This window comes from Etheostoma cragini, chromosome 18, assembly GCF_013103735.1.
Source record: "Etheostoma cragini isolate CJK2018 chromosome 18, CSU_Ecrag_1.0, whole genome shotgun sequence".
Taxonomy (NCBI): domain Eukaryota; kingdom Metazoa; phylum Chordata; class Actinopteri; order Perciformes; family Percidae; genus Etheostoma; species Etheostoma cragini.
In genome coordinates, this window is record NC_048424.1 from 15233230 (window position 1) to 15251083 (window position 17854).

At 39.5% G+C, this 17854-nt stretch overlaps 1 protein-coding gene and 1 long non-coding RNA gene across 2 annotated transcripts in view; one reads left to right on the plus strand and one right to left on the minus strand.

The window, feature by feature from the left end:
- LOC117961974 overlaps nucleotides 1-16687 on the minus strand; it is a 17568-nt gene extending 881 nt beyond the window's left edge. Inside the window, exons 1-3 of the long non-coding RNA XR_004660520.1 lie at nucleotides 16596-16687; nucleotides 14007-14010; nucleotides 8637-8640 (exon numbers count right to left, since the gene is read on the minus strand). This is a non-coding gene — a long non-coding RNA (uncharacterized LOC117961974). The remainder of the gene's footprint in view (nucleotides 1-8636; nucleotides 8641-14006; nucleotides 14011-16595) is intronic.
- slc16a10 (solute carrier family 16 member 10) overlaps nucleotides 1-17854 on the plus strand; it is a 47573-nt gene that overhangs the window by 22623 nt on the left and 7096 nt on the right. The window contains exons 2-3 of the mRNA XM_034900989.1: nucleotides 6366-6510; nucleotides 12385-12814. Of these exons, the coding sequence (XP_034756880.1) occupies nucleotides 6366-6510; nucleotides 12385-12814 (575 nt within the window). The remainder of the gene's footprint in view (nucleotides 1-6365; nucleotides 6511-12384; nucleotides 12815-17854) is intronic.

A 17854-nucleotide genomic window follows, 5' to 3' on the forward strand; every position in this document is an offset into this window, starting at 1 on the left:
TCTAATGCTACAGACATAGTCTCAGCTTTCTTCAGGTCTCCTAAAAGCGTTTACACATATGCAGCAAGAATTTCAACTTTACGACTGTTAGAAGTATCTGACGGGGGTTGTTTTTATAGCAGATGCCACGCTTGTTTTAATTTTATCGTCATTTATCACCTCATCCACAATACAAATAAACTCCCTCAGGGAAATTGGTGCGGAAAGTCTGGTGTTTCTCGACGTGGTGCCTCCGCAGATTGTAATCTTTAAGTACTGCAACGCACTCATTACAAATTGAACGGGCTGGGCTACTCGGCGGTTGCTTCCGGGCCGCATGTGGCCCGCGGGCCGCCAATTGAATAGCCCTGCTGTAGACTGATCATTTTGACTAAACAGTATTTATATAGCACCTCGACCTGATTTATAATAAAGAAAATATATCAAAATCTCTCTTTTTAATATTTGGAGTCTTAAAGGGATTTATTATGTTGTAATATTTATTGTTGTTAGGGCTACTTGGAAACTCAACTGGACACTGTCCAGTGCAGGAAGTGTTGTGTTACATATATTTGCAGCAGCAGAGGTTTGTGTGAGATAAACAGAGGAACTGGATTTGCAGTAATAGCCACAATGGCTGAATAGACAAAGAACAGAGCACCACATACAGAAACTTACATTTTGAAAGAAAACCCAGACACATGATACTATTGACCTTGGCTACACCACTCAAATATATAAAAACAAAAACAAATGGTCATTGCAGTATTTTTAAATTGATCTAAATATCAGAACAAGTGATAAGAAAACCTTATTACCACCAAGCCTTAACATTTTTGTTACATGTGCTTAGTTTTAGCCCCAATGCCCTTAGAGGTGTAATTAGATTTATTTTGTTATACAGTGCGATGAAGATAAAAAATAAGAACACTGAGGCAGTTTCTTTGTTAGAGACATTTCTAAAAGAATACAAACAAATTGTTTTAGCTTAAGGTTCATGTATTCAATTCCACATCATTAGAAAAAAACAGGTAAGTGGGTCAATTTAGAGAAGAAAGAAGAGAAGTCAGTACAGACATCTCTGATTGAACACTGGTCTCTTATGTAACTGATCAGCAGTTAAATCAAATAGTGAAGTATGTCAAGTAGTTAAGACACAAAAATTTGACATTCTTATTACAAAAAATATGTTTTAACTAAATTAAAGGTGCCCCGCCACACAAAACCGTTTATACTTGAATATTTAAATGTGTTAGGTCCATGTGTGTTTGTGTTATGTGGTGAATGTGAAATTGAACAGCTGCCTCCTCTGTCAGCTCTAGCCACTGAAAAGAAATGAGAGGAGAAATCAGACCAATCACAACAGCTGGTCAGTCTGACGTCATGTTGTCTGAGTTCATGACTATTCATGAACCTCTCCCAGTTGCTCTGGGTAAAGGATGAGATAGCCAGGCTCTCATTGGCTAGCTGGTAGCCAATCAGAATCAAGCAGCTTAACTTGTTGAACGTTAATGAGAACTGGCCCAAATCAAGCTGAGTCTTCCTGCAGACTTTCTATACCACGCTAGAATGGCTTGAAACAAGGTAACCAAGGTAACCAAATTACAGAGTCCATGGTAGAACTTCCGACATTACCACAAAGTCATGAAATACGTGTAGCAGGGCACCTTTAAGATGTTATATTAACAAAACTAAGTGTTTTATAGGATACTTGATTGGCCGCCAACTCTTTGAGAATGTTTAACCTAAACTTTATTAGTTTGGTCAACTAAAACACTTGGTCACGGTTAGGAAAAGATCATCATCAATTGCTAATTGATTATTGGGACAACCCAGCATTATTTTGTTGTGTGTTCTTGAATCATTCATTTTTTGGCACTGTTTGTAAAATAAAAATGGAAACTTTTTTTCTCAGTGTGTTCAGTATTTAATTTGTTTAAGATGGTGAAATGTGACAACTAATGAATATACAGTGTTAAGGTTAAGCAATAACATGGACTATAACAAGTTAAATACATATTTTACCAGTACTTACGCAGCAAAGGCTTCATTTGAGAAAGCCAGTTTCATTAATATTACTGCTACACCAAGGCAAAACCCCCAGAGAGAAAGGATGAGCCCCACTGCATGGTTCCATGTAATGTGATGATCCAGAGGGACATCTGGTCTGTTTCTGGTGTGGTGGCAATGAGAGCAGTTGATTTATTAACACCTTTTTGCCTCCTCAGTTTGTGTTTATTCTAGTGCAACAGCCGGAGACAGCCAGTGTTTAAGTGGTCTCTGGTGTTAAATGAAGCCTGTCTTCATTCTCCATGTTGGAACTGGATTTTAGCCTGAGCATCTTTAGTCAACAGAGTCCTATAACGTGCTACAGGGACAAGCTGGTTATTTGACCAAGCCAGGAAAATATTATGTCACACCACTGCACTAGCCTGTCCATTAGTTCCTTTTCCATTAACTTTGGTTAATAGATAACTCTTCAACCAGCTGCTTTAATGCTGGCTTTCTTTTATTTACTAATTGAAGTGAGGTCCATAGGATCCATACGGGCCATTCTGTGCCTTACACCAGTGTTTCTCAAATGGGGGCACGTGTACCCCTAGGGGTACTTTAGAGTACTGCAGGGGGTATGTGAAAGTTGAGCAAAAATGCTAAATTAACTATGTCATGGATAATTGCTAAAGTAATTATACTATAAGAATTAAGTGGTGGATTCTAAACATTTGAAATGTAGCATTTAAATGTCTTTGTTTAAAAAAGGTTGTTGTTTAGTGAATCCATCACTGCCGGTGCTTAATTGGACCTCTTTAAATAGACTTTTTTTTTAACCAAAAATGTTTAGCATTGGTCAGAGAGTACTTGGCTTAAAAAAGAAATACAAAGGGGGTACAGTATTGAAAAAAGTTTGAGAAACACTGCCTTACACGATGTTCTCGGCCAGTATTGAATTAACAGTTGATAGTGCTGATGGATAAGTCAGACAAAACAATGTTGGGAACTGTTCTAGGCAGCAGGTCAAACAGCAAGATTACAGCTGACTTCTGCATGCAAACCTTGACACCAATAGAACGAACAAAGATTTGAGTTATCCAGTATAGAACGCTCAGAGGTGTCAGTATTGGCTTTTGGATCCATTTTGTCTGGTTTACAAGAAGGCAGATTTTTATGTTTACTTTTATTGTATTTTTTGACTGCAGGTTCAGTCATTGTGGGGTGACCGGGTTCAGAGCAGAGGGGTTTCCGGGTCCAGGTCAAGTCTTTAACAAAGCAGACAGACGACTTAGGGCAACTCTGCCTCGTCTGTGAGTGTCCAAGCGGGGCCCTCGGCTGACAGTGGATGTCACTGGGACAGAGAGAATCCTTATATTACATTTTAAATCTGGAATTCCTCTTTGTCTGAAGCGTAAATGCTTTTAAACCGAGAGGGCCAGCAGATGAAACCACAACAGCAATTTCCTGTTTTCCTTGAGGGATTCTTTGCCCTTCTTGTTCACTGCCATTTATTACGTTATGTAGCTTAAAGCGGCAGATATCCCCACAAATATGAGACCAGGTAAAGTGGACCTCATTGAATTTGGGGCTTTTTTCTGACTGCAGTGTCTGGAATAGATCCTCAGAAGCTTTGACGTTTGTGCGCTGGCTCACACTGGGAAAGCTGGGCAAGGCACTAAGCAAAATGATGTAACTAAATATAGGACACACCAGTATTTTTATCTGTGGAAATATAAATATGTACAGCTTTTGACTAAGGGCTAATCATAATAGAAGTTATCTCAGGACACTTTACAAATAATAATTCTACAATCTACAAAGACCCAACAATTCCCCCCAAGGGCACCCGTTTGGTGCAACAGTGGCGAGGAGAAACTTCCCTTAAACAGACAGACAGAACCAGGGTCTTGGTGGGCGGCCATATTACCGTTGATTTAAATAAAGAATGGTGGATTTGGTTTCATGTTCACAAAAAGGATCTTACTCTTTAACAAAGATGTCTATCTCTGTAGGGATCCTTTCCATAACTTAATAATCTGAGCCTGTCAGTGGCAAAATTAACAATATTTTAATGGACATAAATTGAAGGTGCACAATTGCCCATTAATGTCACATTGTAGATTTTTTCGCAGTCTTCCATAATACTGGACCAATTTCAAAGACTGTTATTCCTTTCAGTCAAAGACACAAAAACATGGGACAATATGAGTTCAAGTAAAAAAAAAAAGGAAGTAACCCATTGATATTAACATTGTTAGCATTGATTACCATGACAACAACTGCATTTCTTGCATTTACTTCACCTGGAATGCCAATGAAAATAAAACCTTATTACTGACTCAACTTTTATACATGTTTAAGTTTTTTTTTTTCTTCCAACAATTAAGCCGCCTACACGTAATAAGCGATTAGCTCTGTGCACCGCTCTAGGTAGGGAACACAGAGCAAAGCGCAGAGAGCAAAGCGCAGCGTGGGTATTTGTCATTGAGGGAGGCAAGGAAGCGATTTCCTGTTTCAAGGGAACAACATGCTGTTATCTAATTGGATGCAATTTTGAAAGGTCAGCAGCAACTAGGTCAAAGTTGAAATAATTTGAAGTTTGAGCGCAGCGCAAAGCGGCAAAAACAAGAGGTGCGTGGCTCTATGAAAACAGCTTTTATGTCCCATTTCAACCCTACCTATGCTGTTACAGTATCTAGTAAAGGATGCGTGATTCCACTGGCGACCCAGGCAGTCACTCCCACCAAAACAAGTCACTCACTCATGGTCAAAGACAAGGGCTTGTGCAATTTGTTACTTTGTTTGTTACTTGTGTGTTGTAGCAGCGTTGGTATTTGTTTCCCCACTCTCTATCTCCATGCTTGCCTTTTTCCTTGATAAGATTAACAAAACAGGGAACAATAAATCGGAAAAACTTGACAAGTTCCCAGCATCACTTTGGCTTTATATAGAAGATACAATCAATTTCCATTGGGAGAGGTTGGTCAGTAAACAGAGGTCAAGCTGTACCAAGACAGGGTTTTGGACTTTATAAGGGTCACTTTCTTACATCCACAGAGGATATTATACAACTGTTTTCATAGTACTACTCCTCTTAACTAGTAGACTGACGTGTATGTATAACATTGGGGGAGTCCCTTTAACCATCAGACAACAGAGATTTGTCAACCAGTAGAGCTTATACTGCACAGATTATAGCTGTCCCTTTTAGTATCTCATAGACTAGACCTGGGGTTTCATAATCAGTTTCCCTAAGAACCAGATTAGAAAATGAGAATCACATCAAGGGCTGGACAGGTAGAGTTTATTGCTATGCTTTAACTTAGGGGAAAAGGCAAATAATTTGACAGTGTTATTGCTTGTCTAATGTAATGTAGTCTTTGCACTTAAATATAAAGCCCCAAAAAGGTTTGGCAAAAACGGTTCCTCAGCCAGCAACACGTATGTTGAAAAAACGTGACAGAAAAGAAGGGAAAATACAGAACAAAACATCAAAATTGTCTGAGAAAGAAACAAAAACCTCAGAAAGTGCAAAAAACATTGTATTATAGCACCAGAAACTTCCAAAAAAGTGCCACAACATTGAGTAAAGCAGGAAAAACGTTAAAATAAAGTACCTAAAGCGTTGAAAGAAACGCATAAAACGCCAGAAAAGGCATAAAAAACAAGCAACAAAAACAACAAAAACTTTGGAAAAAGAGACAAAACCTAGGTGGGCTTAAATTTATTGTGAACCTAGATTAAAATGCGGGTCGGTGAAAACCTGCAAGAGCCCAGATTTGGCCCTTGGGCCTAGAGTTTGACACTTGGAGGAGACAATTTGTCAGGACTGCTTTAGTGTAGTAATGGATAAATGCGATGAATACTAGCAATATTATTAGAGTTTATTCTGTTGTCATTTCTGAGTGTGCTGAGGAAGTAAGATGTTACGGATGGATGGTATCTTCATGCTATTCAGTCACTTTTGTCCATTGGGGGTTCCTGCCCTTATACGTCCAAGCAATTGTACTCTCGGTCTAGGAAGGGAAAGTGATGTCAGATGTTTTCTTCAAGGTTACAAAGAAAAATGGAATCAAATAAAAACAATGCACAATTGAATTAATAAACAGGATCTATGAAAAAAAGGAAACACATGACTGTACTGACTGTACTGACTGTACTGTGTGTGTGTGTGTGTGTGTGTGTGTGTGTGTGATTGTGTTGTGTGTGAGCATAGTATTGTTTTTGCATGGTATTTGTTTTGTAATCAACATCTGGAAGATTAATATTAACCAACACCTTCTTCCTGAAAACAGTTTTGTTTGTGTCCTTAACAGTTTCCTGTTTTGGATGTGAAAAGGTAATTATCGTGAGAGATTTTTCTCATGTACCTTCTCTATGTGTACTTTCTGCAGCACTGGTGGGCTCCCTCTCCATGGGGATGATCTTCTTCTGCTCTCCCATCGTCAGCATCTTCACCGACATCCTCGGCTGCAGAGTCACAGCCGTGGGCGGCGCTGCTGTCGGCCTGGTCGGCCTACTGGCCAGCTCCTTTGTCACGTAAGGAACAAAATGAGCATTCAAATGAACTTGTGTCCTTACTCTATACAGCATATGATGCACCTACTCCTACAAGGTTATTGGGTACTGAGCTCCAGAAATAGGTAGTTTTATATTTGTTAGTATAATAATAATATTATGTTGGATTCATGTTATGGATTCATTTTAATTTTTGTTGTTGTTACTTTCAAAAGTTGCAAAGGAAGCAAGAGATGACAAAATTACTTTCTTCCGTTACTCAAGTAGAAGTACAGATACTTGTGTTAAAAAATTCTCTGGTAAACGTACAAGTACTGATTTAGCTTCTTTACTCAAGCAAAAGTAACAAAGTACAAGCTTAGAAATTTAATTTAAGTATAAAAGTAAAAGTAGTTTTGCGAATGACAACCATTTTTAATGCAAAGCTACCTGGACCACAGAAATGTTACTAGAGTACACGCTGAAAAACTTCAGTGGACATGAAAAAAGGCTTTTTATTCTTTATATGCCATTGCTTACATTTTAAATGGATGTCTGCCAATAAAACATAAAAATAACACACACAGTGCTTATCATGAGTATAGGAACCCCTGCTTAAATTGATTAAAAAAATCATCTTTTGGAAATTGATCTTAATGCCTTACTTAAGAAACCTTTAAAGTTGGATCTAGGAGATAGATTGGCCCATGCTCACTACTGAATGTATAGATATAATTCCCTAATAGGTGTGAGACCTCGTGTCTGCCATCAAGAGTTTTAGAGTGGGCGAATGAGGAAAAATACCAAGCAATAATAGATTTGAACAGGTCAAAGATAAGCACAGTTCATAGTATATTTGTGTAGGTAGATAGAGCTTTTATTGAATACCCTTTACCTGCCTTTTAGTAAGAGATACTGTAAATTGGGAAATAATGTAATTTAAGGTGATAACACCAATTTTGAGAATGAATAATTTATTGTAAATAAATAAATGTTCTTCCTTAAAATACAGGGAGCATGAGTATAAACAACACTATGTTAAATTCCGATAGAGACAGGTAGATTTTTATTTTTTAAAGCCATTTATTTCATGGATCGGGATACTATGCATCCTGATAAAGTTCCCTTGGCCTTTGGAATTAAAATAGCTCTTGTACTTTGTTACTTCCCATCTCTGAAGGAAGGGAATAAAAAGAAATACAAATTAATTTTTGCAAGTTAGACAGTGTGCGGGAGTTTCTCTGCAACTTACTCATCCCCCTCCGACGCACCTGTCTCTCTCTCTCTCTCTCTCTCTCTCTCTCTCTCTCTCTCTCTCTGAGCTACTCTATCTGTCCAGTCTGATTTTTCTGTTGCACGACTACACAACTTTTGAACGTACACATATTCCACCAAAACAAGTTCCTTCCCGAGACTATTTTGCAGCGGCACCATGGATCCCTCTGGCGTTTAGCGTTTTACCAAAACGATTGTGATTCAAATCAGATCAAGAAATGCCAATAATAAATGTCTGGTAATGCGAGACTAGTGTCCACCTGATGAATGTACATCTAAAATTCTCTACCTCAGGGAAATATCTGTCTTATTTTTCTTTCTTTTTTTGCAATGGTTTTGTTGATTTCTTTATTGCAATTGGAACCTTTAACTCCATCCCAGTATAACCTCTGTTGTACTATAACAGCTCAAAAACATTATCAAGTGTACAGACTAAAATAATGGCACCTCCAGCAAAGCCGTGTTAAGTCCAAATACACAAACAAACCCAAATTGCACCTCTGCAGTCACCTTCCAAGACATGTCTTGGTTCTTTCCCCTTCTGGGGTTCCCCTATTATTGAACTTGATGTATCCTGTTCCGTATTTTCCCTCCTCATAGGTCTCCATTCTTTATGTTATTTCTCATACACCCCCAATTTCTTTTTGGAATATAAATGTATTCTCCTCCGCTTAGTAATATGCTTAAATTCAGCGGGTTGTTAATATTTGTCCCTTTAGCTGTTGAATGCATCACTGTGTTCACTAGCTAGTCTCTCACTGTGTCTGCTTGCTGTTTGTTGCTGTGCAAGTCGAGTTCATACTCCTTTTTAGTTTTGATCAAGACTGTGGGCAAGAGGCCTTGCATGTAGCACTCAGTTGTAAATAATTTCCTAGAATTCTATACGTCTACACTACACTTGAGGAAAGACTCACACAAACACACAGAAATGTGGGATCCAAACGGTGTTCAACTCTTCACTTTATCGCTCTCAAGTGCAATAAATAATTGCCGCTTATCAAGTGGCTGTGAAACAGCGTTTCACAGGGTGGGCTGACGGCCAAGTTCTGCTGCGGACTGTGCAAGGTGCAACATATCTTACCCATGTGACTTGTTAAGATTAATTTACCCCAAACGGGACTTTGACACCACTTGGAAGCACCGTCCTATCTGGACCTTCACCACTACACATTCATCCCTTTACCTTGTTGAATGTGCTGATTGATGTAATTTGTGATGGTTGAAAGGCTTAATGTCAAAGTCAAACCCTTGTCAGCACTTTGTACCTGGTAATAATTAAAGATATTTCTTTAGAAAGTTTCAGCACCATTTGGACTGATCTAAGTCTCATAGAGCAATAGCTCTTTTTACAACTAATGACAGTATACAAACTCCGATTAAACATACAAACAGGGTGCAATTTTCCAGGAGGGATGTATTGGATTTCCTCCTTACTGGTCTACAAATCCCTGCCTCTGCTCAATCATTTTGTTCCCCAGTGGGGAAGATGTATGCCCCCCCCTTAAACTGATCAATGCTACTTCACCAATAGACCACTATATACCTAAAATAGAAGTTGTTTTAAGTTCTGTAAAAGTCTACAGTGCGATAGAACGATAAAATCTGAGCAGCAGTTGCTTGTTGTATTTAGAGCTCCAGGTTCACCGGCTAACAGCGGCAGTTTTTTAGCTTCCAATAGGTGATTGTGAGTCGGCTGCTGGCACCGGCAGATTCTTTCAGGGGCCGTCGTAATAGAGTTCACCCAGAAAAAGACAGCGTCATGTGCTGACGACAGTTAAGTTTAGGCACCAAAACAACTATTTAAGTTTGATTAAAACACTCCCGAGCCGTTCCTGGGTGAAGGTATTTTGTTTTCGTCCCAAAGTGAACTTTTCTCTCCGGCTGGATAGTGCTGGGTTTTATGTTGACACCACGTTGTGCTATTTCATTTAGAGATTATTTTTAGTGCAGAAATATGTGTTTTGGCATGGCTGGCCGAGTGGCACCATACTTTGTTCACAAATCACACCCTGCGTACAAATACTATTAAAATATCTGTAGTATCTGCACGTTTCGGTGCTCCAGTTATCTTTATTTGTTGGTTATAATGTTTGGCCTGTGGGAACATAAAGGTTTAAGATATTTTCAGCCTCGCTGTGATGCAGTCTATTGAAGTAAAGCTAATGTCTTTAAATTTAAATGGGTTGGGAAACCCGATTGAAAGGTCTAAGGGAATGACCAAAGTAAAAATGGAGAACGCACATATATTTTTTCTGCAAGAAACGCATCTTTCTCAACATGAGCAAGAAAAGTTAAAACGGTTTGGTTTAAAAAAAAAACTACTATAATTGATTTGTGGAGAGTCACAGGAGAGGGCTGGCTGTCCTTATCGCAAATATGCTCAAGTTTGAACTCATTAAGGAAATAAAAGAGAACGAAGGTAGATATCTCATTGTAAAGGGACAGATATTTCCATACTTAACGTAGACTAATAAATTGGACACAGCGATAATTGCCAAAAGACTTGAGAACCTTCTCCCCGAATTAATTGACAAAGACCAAACTGGGTTTGTTGAAAAACCGGCAAACACACAATAATATCAGAAGGACGCTGCATCTTATAGATGGGATAGAAAAGGAAAATAAAGCTGCAATACTACTAAGCCTTGACGCAGAAAAGGCTTTAATAGGGTTAATTGGCGTTTCCTATATAAAACTTTGCATTGATTTGGTTTTAGCAAACAATCAGTAGGGATTATTAGAACACTCAATCAACAACCAACAGTAAGAATAAAAATCAGTGGATCATTGTCTCCATTTTTTACATTGAAGCGAGGCACTAGACAAGGTTGTTGTCTCAGTCCCACACTATTTGTGTACTAAGAAAAGTGAAGAAATTCACCAACAAGAAAAAATACGAGGCATTAAGATTGGACACACAGACCCCTTGATTAGTTTATTTGCACACAATATTTTGGTTCATTTGATGGACCCTGAGACCTCCATACCTCTACTGATGGAAAGCCTAGATGACTTTAGTTATAACGCTGGATACAAAATAAATACTTCAAAGACACAACTCCTGTCATTCAGCTGTAATCCTTCGAAGGAAATAAAAGATTGATACGATCTAAGATGGGATATGGAATCCATAAAGTATTTAGGGGTGAACATTGTTAAAAAGCTTAAGAATTTATATGAGGCAAACTATAATCCAATTAACCAAAATATTAAAAAAGATATTGAAAGATGGTGCACTCACCCATTGTACTTTAGTAGTAAGATTAACGTAATTAAGATAAACATTTTGCCTAGATTGCTATATCTATTCCAGGTCTTACCAGTAGAGGTCCCTCAACACCAGTTCCTAGCCTGGGATATGCTTTTCCTAGATTTATTTGGGACGGAAAGAAGCCTAGAATAAAATATACAAATCTTCCGTTGGCCAAACATTGAAGAGGAATGGCGCTCCCAAATCTCAAAGATCACTTCCATGCAGCTCAGTTACGCCCCCTTTATTTATTTGGTAAATTACAACTATTTTTCTAGATGGAAGGAAATCGAGACATGTGTTGAAGGTTATCAGATCCGGTCAGTGTTGGGAGAAAAGGATATCCCTTCATTAGTCAAGTGGAAAATAGGCTCTATAACTTCTTAATGATGCCATATTCAAAGAGTAGGAAATAAAAGGTATTAAGGTACGATAATGGACAACAAAGAATTACAGACTTTCCAAACATTAAAAGAAACATTCTCCCTTCACAGTCGGGACTTTTTTAGGTATATACAATTTAGGCATTACTACATCAAAGAATTGAAAATGGAGAACTCGCAAGAATTCAATCCAGTTATAAGCCATGTCATGAGTACATATGGACCAAACTGCGTTAAAATTATTTCTATGTTTTATGAAAGAATTATGGAATGTAGGGGCAACTCAACAATACACTTGAAATCAAGATGGGATAAGGAACTAGAGGTTGAAATTCCATCAGATGTGTGGTACGTGTGGATATGTGTGAAACTCAACATACTTCCACAAGTTCACAGCAACTGAGGGTGTTTAACTGGAAGACTTAGTGCGTTTTTTTTTATTACACCTTAGATTAGCAGTAAAACATCTTCAACACACCAGCCTTGTTGGAGACAATGTGGCTGCTTATTAGCATATCACACACATATTTTTTGGAGTTGTGAAAAACTGAAGCCATTTTGGGAGGATATACATTTAGTTTTGAGTAACGTACTTGGATATAAGATTCCTTTCACATGCATAGTCTTATACTTGGGTCATATTTCACCTGTAACAGTACAGAGGGACAGGTACCTAGTCAAGATACTCCTCACAGCAGCAAGGAAAGTGATAACCAGAAACTGGTGGGTTTGTAGGACAATGTGCTTATAATGCTGTACTGTATTGATCAGATTTGCATTAAGAACATGAATTCGATTATCAAAGCAGACTGTAACCGTAACAGATGGTTTTGTCAGCATAAAATTGAACATTGCAGTGCTCAGTTGGAAAATACATTTTAATTATGTATAGAGGAAATTGTAGGGGGCCTGGACTCTTTGCTGGGAGACGTCCTGTGGATGAATTGTCCTGGATGTCTTTAATGTCAGCATTACAGTGATGTATCTTGTTGTTTGATCCCCTCTCAGGTCCCTGGGCCCCATGTACTTCACCTATGGCATTGTGTTTGCCTGCGGCTGCTCGTTCGCCTACCAACCCAGCCTGGTCATCCTGGGCCACTACTTCAAAAAGCGCTTGGGTCTGGTGAACGGCATTGTGACGGCCGGCAGCAGCATCTTCACCATCACGTTGCCCTTTGTGCTGTCGGGCCTGCTGGAAAAAGTGGGCCTCCAGAACACCATGCGCGTCCTCTGCATCCTCATGTTTATTCTGATGCTGGCCGGCTTGACCTACAAGCCCCTGCTGCCAGCCAAATCCTCCAACAGCCGCACAGGCGGCCGGTGCCCACCCATGAGCCAGATCTTCAACATCAATATCTGGAGGTCTGTGGGATATCGCATTTGGGCCTTTGGTGTCCCTGCAGCCCTTTATGGCTACTTTGTGCCTTATGTTCACCTGGTAAGTTTGTGTTTTCTACATACTTTTTCATTCATCTGCTCTATAAATCAAATTTGATTTCCCTGACTGTCACACATGCCGTGTATAGGGTTGGGCATTGTTTTGATTTTGACAGTTGTGATTCCAATTCCGATTCTTGCTTTTGATTCAGATTCTTTGGGGTTGGAGTTGAAACGGTCACGTGCCTATTTTACAGATAAGAGGACAATTCCTTGCCGGGTAAAAGCCTGTGCTTTGTGGCTGCAACACAACCAGCGCCTGTTGGAATTAAGGCGGCCGCCACGAAAACCAAAACTTGCGTGTGTGCGGGAAATTTGGAACCGATGATTAGATTCCAAACGATTCCAATAAAGAAACGACTCAATTTGAATCGTCTGGATGGCCAATCCTAACCATGTACTTACAGTATGTGTTGTTTGTGTTGTTGGTTGTCATCACCCACTCTCTGGGCCAAAGCACAGTTTGATGATGAATAACTGCATGTGAACACCAACAGATGCCATGGTGTGATTTCTCAGTATCCTAATTCCATGTGTTGGATGTGTTTTTGGCACGAGGAAGGAGGAAGGGGGAAATTAACAAGGGAGCTTCAACAACACAGATATCAAAACACATACCAGCAACGGGAGGTTTATTAATGTGAAATATGAGAGGGAAGGGAAGTCTGAACCCCAGCCAGAGTCTTCCAGGCAGCCAGGGACTGTACCGACTGTTACCATGATATGGTTTATGACTCAGTATTTACGAAAATACTGTGTGTATGGTTGTTAAAGTAAGAAAAAGGCCCTCCTATGAACACTTTCAAATATTATGTGCAAGGAAGAATACTACATGAGTGCCCTGTTCCTTTTTTACATACAGCCCGTAAGCCAGAACCGGCCCGCTAAAGGGTCCAATCAGGCCCAGTGGAAGACTTTGAAAAGTGTAAAAAATGGCAGAGAAGAAATTCATTTCAATTCCAAATTTACCACTTTAATCTCAGCAAATATCCAAGTTCTTTTCCGTAAATTTAGGAATTTAATCTTAGAAAATTAGGAGTTTTTTCTGAGAATGTTGCCCCTCTCTCGCGGGTCATTATTTTTCTTCCTGCAACGGCCTTCGAACGCTGCAGAAGCAACTTGTGTATGCCAACATCAAGCTGACAAGAAACTCCATGACAGATTAAGTTTCTGATCTCTCTGGAGTGGTTGACTGGTCTGTTCCACTTGAAATCAAATTAGGGGTTTGTGGCCTATGAACTAATGAGTTTGACACCCATGCTGTAGATGTGTAGATGGTCAGAAAAATAAATTTATTTAACCTCTAATTTTAAACTAAAGAATACCTCACAACTGGTATGTATGTAATCTAACCTTAATTTAGACAATTATGCCAGTGTTTTAGAGAATGTCTCAAATTTTGGACAAACGAAAGCAAAACTTTCCGCATGGCTACATGCAACGAGAGGCAAGCGATTTAGTTATCTGTGGAACCCACCCTTTCATTTTGAAGATGTTGACCTAATGACCGGAGCCTCCCTTGCTTCGTCTCACTGTTTAGATACTAAAGGCCGCAGCCGTAATAATGACTGCAAGTCACAGCAGCATGTGTCCACAGCATGAGTCGGCTGTGTGATCTGATGAAAGTAACCGAATATGACTGGAAGGCTCTGCTTCGCAGCTCTCCCTTCAGTCAGGAGACAGTTCTGTAAACAGGTGTCACTTTCACTTACTTTCCATTTATTTCGACTATCTGATGGGAAAATATGATATTGGAGAAAACTTCTTCTTGGGAAGGCTGCAGAGCGGAGACTGGATGTGTTGGACAAACTCAGGGGGTGACTGTTTATTTGGACACGATGACTCTGTTATTGGAGTCAGTCTGTCTGATAGGGCTGCACGACATTAGGAAATATCTTATTGCGATTATTTTGACTGATATTGCAAATGCGGTGTGATTCACGATATTGGAGGGAATGATTGTTTTTGTATGATTCTCATTTTCTATGACAATTATTAACATTAAAAGAAATTAAAACAATTTATAGTGTGATTTTTGCGAGGATCTGTGCCAAACTAAGATTTTTTTCTGTAGTCTGTTGGATATGATTGTAGGCCGGGACGTGTCTGCAGCACCACAATACTTCATTCAGAATGGTTTGACACATATTTTGTCTTTAACAAGTATTGCCCCCCCCTGCAATTTGGATATTGCACTAGTCCATATTGCAATGTCCATACAATTGCCAATAATTGTGCAGCCCTACTGTCAGCGTGTAATTTGCTTTCCTTCTTCTTCTGTGTCTGCTACTCAGACTGGGAAACCACAGGGGTCCGGCTGCAGCCTCCGTGGCACCCCTGGTCTCAGAGCCCCAGCACCTGTCCTTCCCTAGACACACACACTTTTTACAGTTACACTGCAACAATTTCATGTGTGTTTTTCAAAATCAAGCTGTAAAAGTGTAAAGTCCAATGTAGGTAGTTTGACACCCCCCCCCCCCCCCCCCCCCCCCCCCCCCCCCCCCACACACACACACACACACACACACACACGCACACACACACATCCCACACACACACACACACACACACAGATTTGAGATAAGATATGGCTGTTTGCTCTGTGCGTGGGTTGATAGAAGGTGTGGCCGTACTTACTTGGCAAAATTACATGCAGCACGAGAAGAACAGCACGAGAGAAAGTTTTAACATATCAGCAATAATGCATGTCCTCTTTTTTCATCAGTATGGCTGATCATTAAAAATCCACATTAGCAGCATACAGAATGGTATTTTTCTTTAAAAAATCTGCCTTTACTTGAAAAATAAGCTTGTTTCATTGTGTTTACTAAGGAGCACCTGCAGGGCCGCGGCATGTGGGCTGCAGGAGAGAGATAGAGAGAGCATGTGGGTTGCACAGTTGGGAATTCACCCCAAAACGCACTATAAAAGCAGCTTCAAAAAGCATATCGGTGAGGTGCCATTTTCTAATTTAGTTTTTTTTTATTAGCGTTTAACTGAGAGTACAATGTCATGTTTTTTCTATCAACCATTGAATGAATCACTGTGACGTTGCGCTAACACAAGAATCACTTCTGCGTAGACAAGTGGCCGTTGACTCGAACCGCAGTGATATTTAAAATGAAAGCAAAGGTATTTATTTATGTTGGCATTTTCTAAGCACATTTTAAAGATAAATAGTAAAACACTGGAATTGGACGCATCTGACATTTGTGTTATGCTTATTTTCTGAGAATATATCCAGTTGTTTCTCGTCCCCACTTGCAAACATTGTGATTGGGTCTGTAGATTTATTTCACAGCAGTAGGAGCACAGGATTTACTAATAACATCAATTATTGCGCTAATGTTATTAATTACACCTGAGGTTGACTGCTGCTCTACTGTGAAGTTTGAAAAAGCCTGGTGATATTCTATATTTTTGTGTGTGTGTGTGTGTGTGTGTGTGTGTGTATGTGTTGTAGGGCTTAATGTTTTTGAACAACATCTAATTGCGGTTTGGTTGAATGATTTTGGAACTGCGAAATGATTTGCAATATGATTTTCATAAGAAAACACATTAGCAATATTATGGTGTGACTTTTGCGTAGATCTGTACCAACCAAAGATGTTTTGGGGGTAGAAGTGAGAGAGTGACGGGGATTAGCTTTGGAGCAATTACCGACTTAAGAGTCATAGTTACAAAAACAAAGTACAAACAGTAGTTTGCAGAAGAGGTTGCTTAAACATACAGTATCCTCTTAGATGATATCCCCTGTCCCTTTCCTTAAACATTGCACATACAAATTATTTTCTTTAAGTTTAAACATAAATTGTGCAGTTTTGAATGTTACAATGTCCATAAATTTCAGCAAATGTGAATTAAAAAACAGATGCTCGTTTTTGCAAAACAGCTGTGGCTGCGGCTGAGGCTCAGTGGTAGAGCGGTTGTCTGCCAATCAGAAGGTTGGGGGTTCAATCCCTGGCCCTGCAGTCCCATGTCAAAGTGTCCTTGGGCAAGACACTGAACCCCTAGTTGCCCCCGATGCTATGCATTGGAGCGTGATTGTGTGTGAGTGTTTATCTGATGAGCAGGTGGCACCTTGTACGGCAGCCTCGGCCACAGTGTATGAATGTGTGTGACTGGTGAATGTTTCCTGTATGATGTAAAAGTGCTTTGAGTAGTCGTTAAGACTAGAAAAGCGCTATATAAATACAGCACATTCACATTGGCTTTTGTAGGTACTTCCACACAACACATCAAATATGTTAAAATTAGTGTGCATTAAATAGTAGGCAAAGTATTTTGGTTCAAGATGTATCTAGTTTTGCTCGATATACCAATACTCCTTGCCAACTTCACGCACAGATATTTATTGTGTTCCTTCCAGCAGATGGTGGATGGTTTATGGTCAAGTACAACACCCAGAAATCTATTTTCATAGACTCTTTCAATTGTTTCATTATCAATTACTAATTTAACATATGTATTTATAGTTTGATTTCCAAATATCATGAATTTAGTTTTGTTCGAGTTAAGAGATAACTTTTTTATAAAATATAAATATAATTTATTCATTTCATTAGTGACCATTTCCAGCGTCTGCTGCAAGTCAAACCCACAACCAAACATATTGTGTCATCCACAAAAGCAGTACATTTTAGTGCATTTGATTATTTACAAATGTTATTTAAGTAAAGGATAAACAATCAGGCCTAAAATTCATTTTATAGATATAGATTTCATGTTGTATATGGAGAAGGAGAACCGGGAAATGAGTTGGGGGAAATGCAACGCTACCAAGCCCTGGCTGAGCAACGTGCGTCGTGCGACGTGTAGTTACAATTTTCGAGAGGTCCACGTTTGGCTATGATGTAGGTTCCGGCATCGGTTCCAGCGTCGACATAGACCCTGGGGTCTGCAGTGGGTACACTGTAGCATTGCTTCTTGGTTCTGGGAATTCCCACTAATCAGGACACTCTCGTACACACAGCATGCTCTTGTGGCGTATTGACAAAGACGATAAGTCATCCAGAGGTCTTCGCACACAGGCCCATTGAGC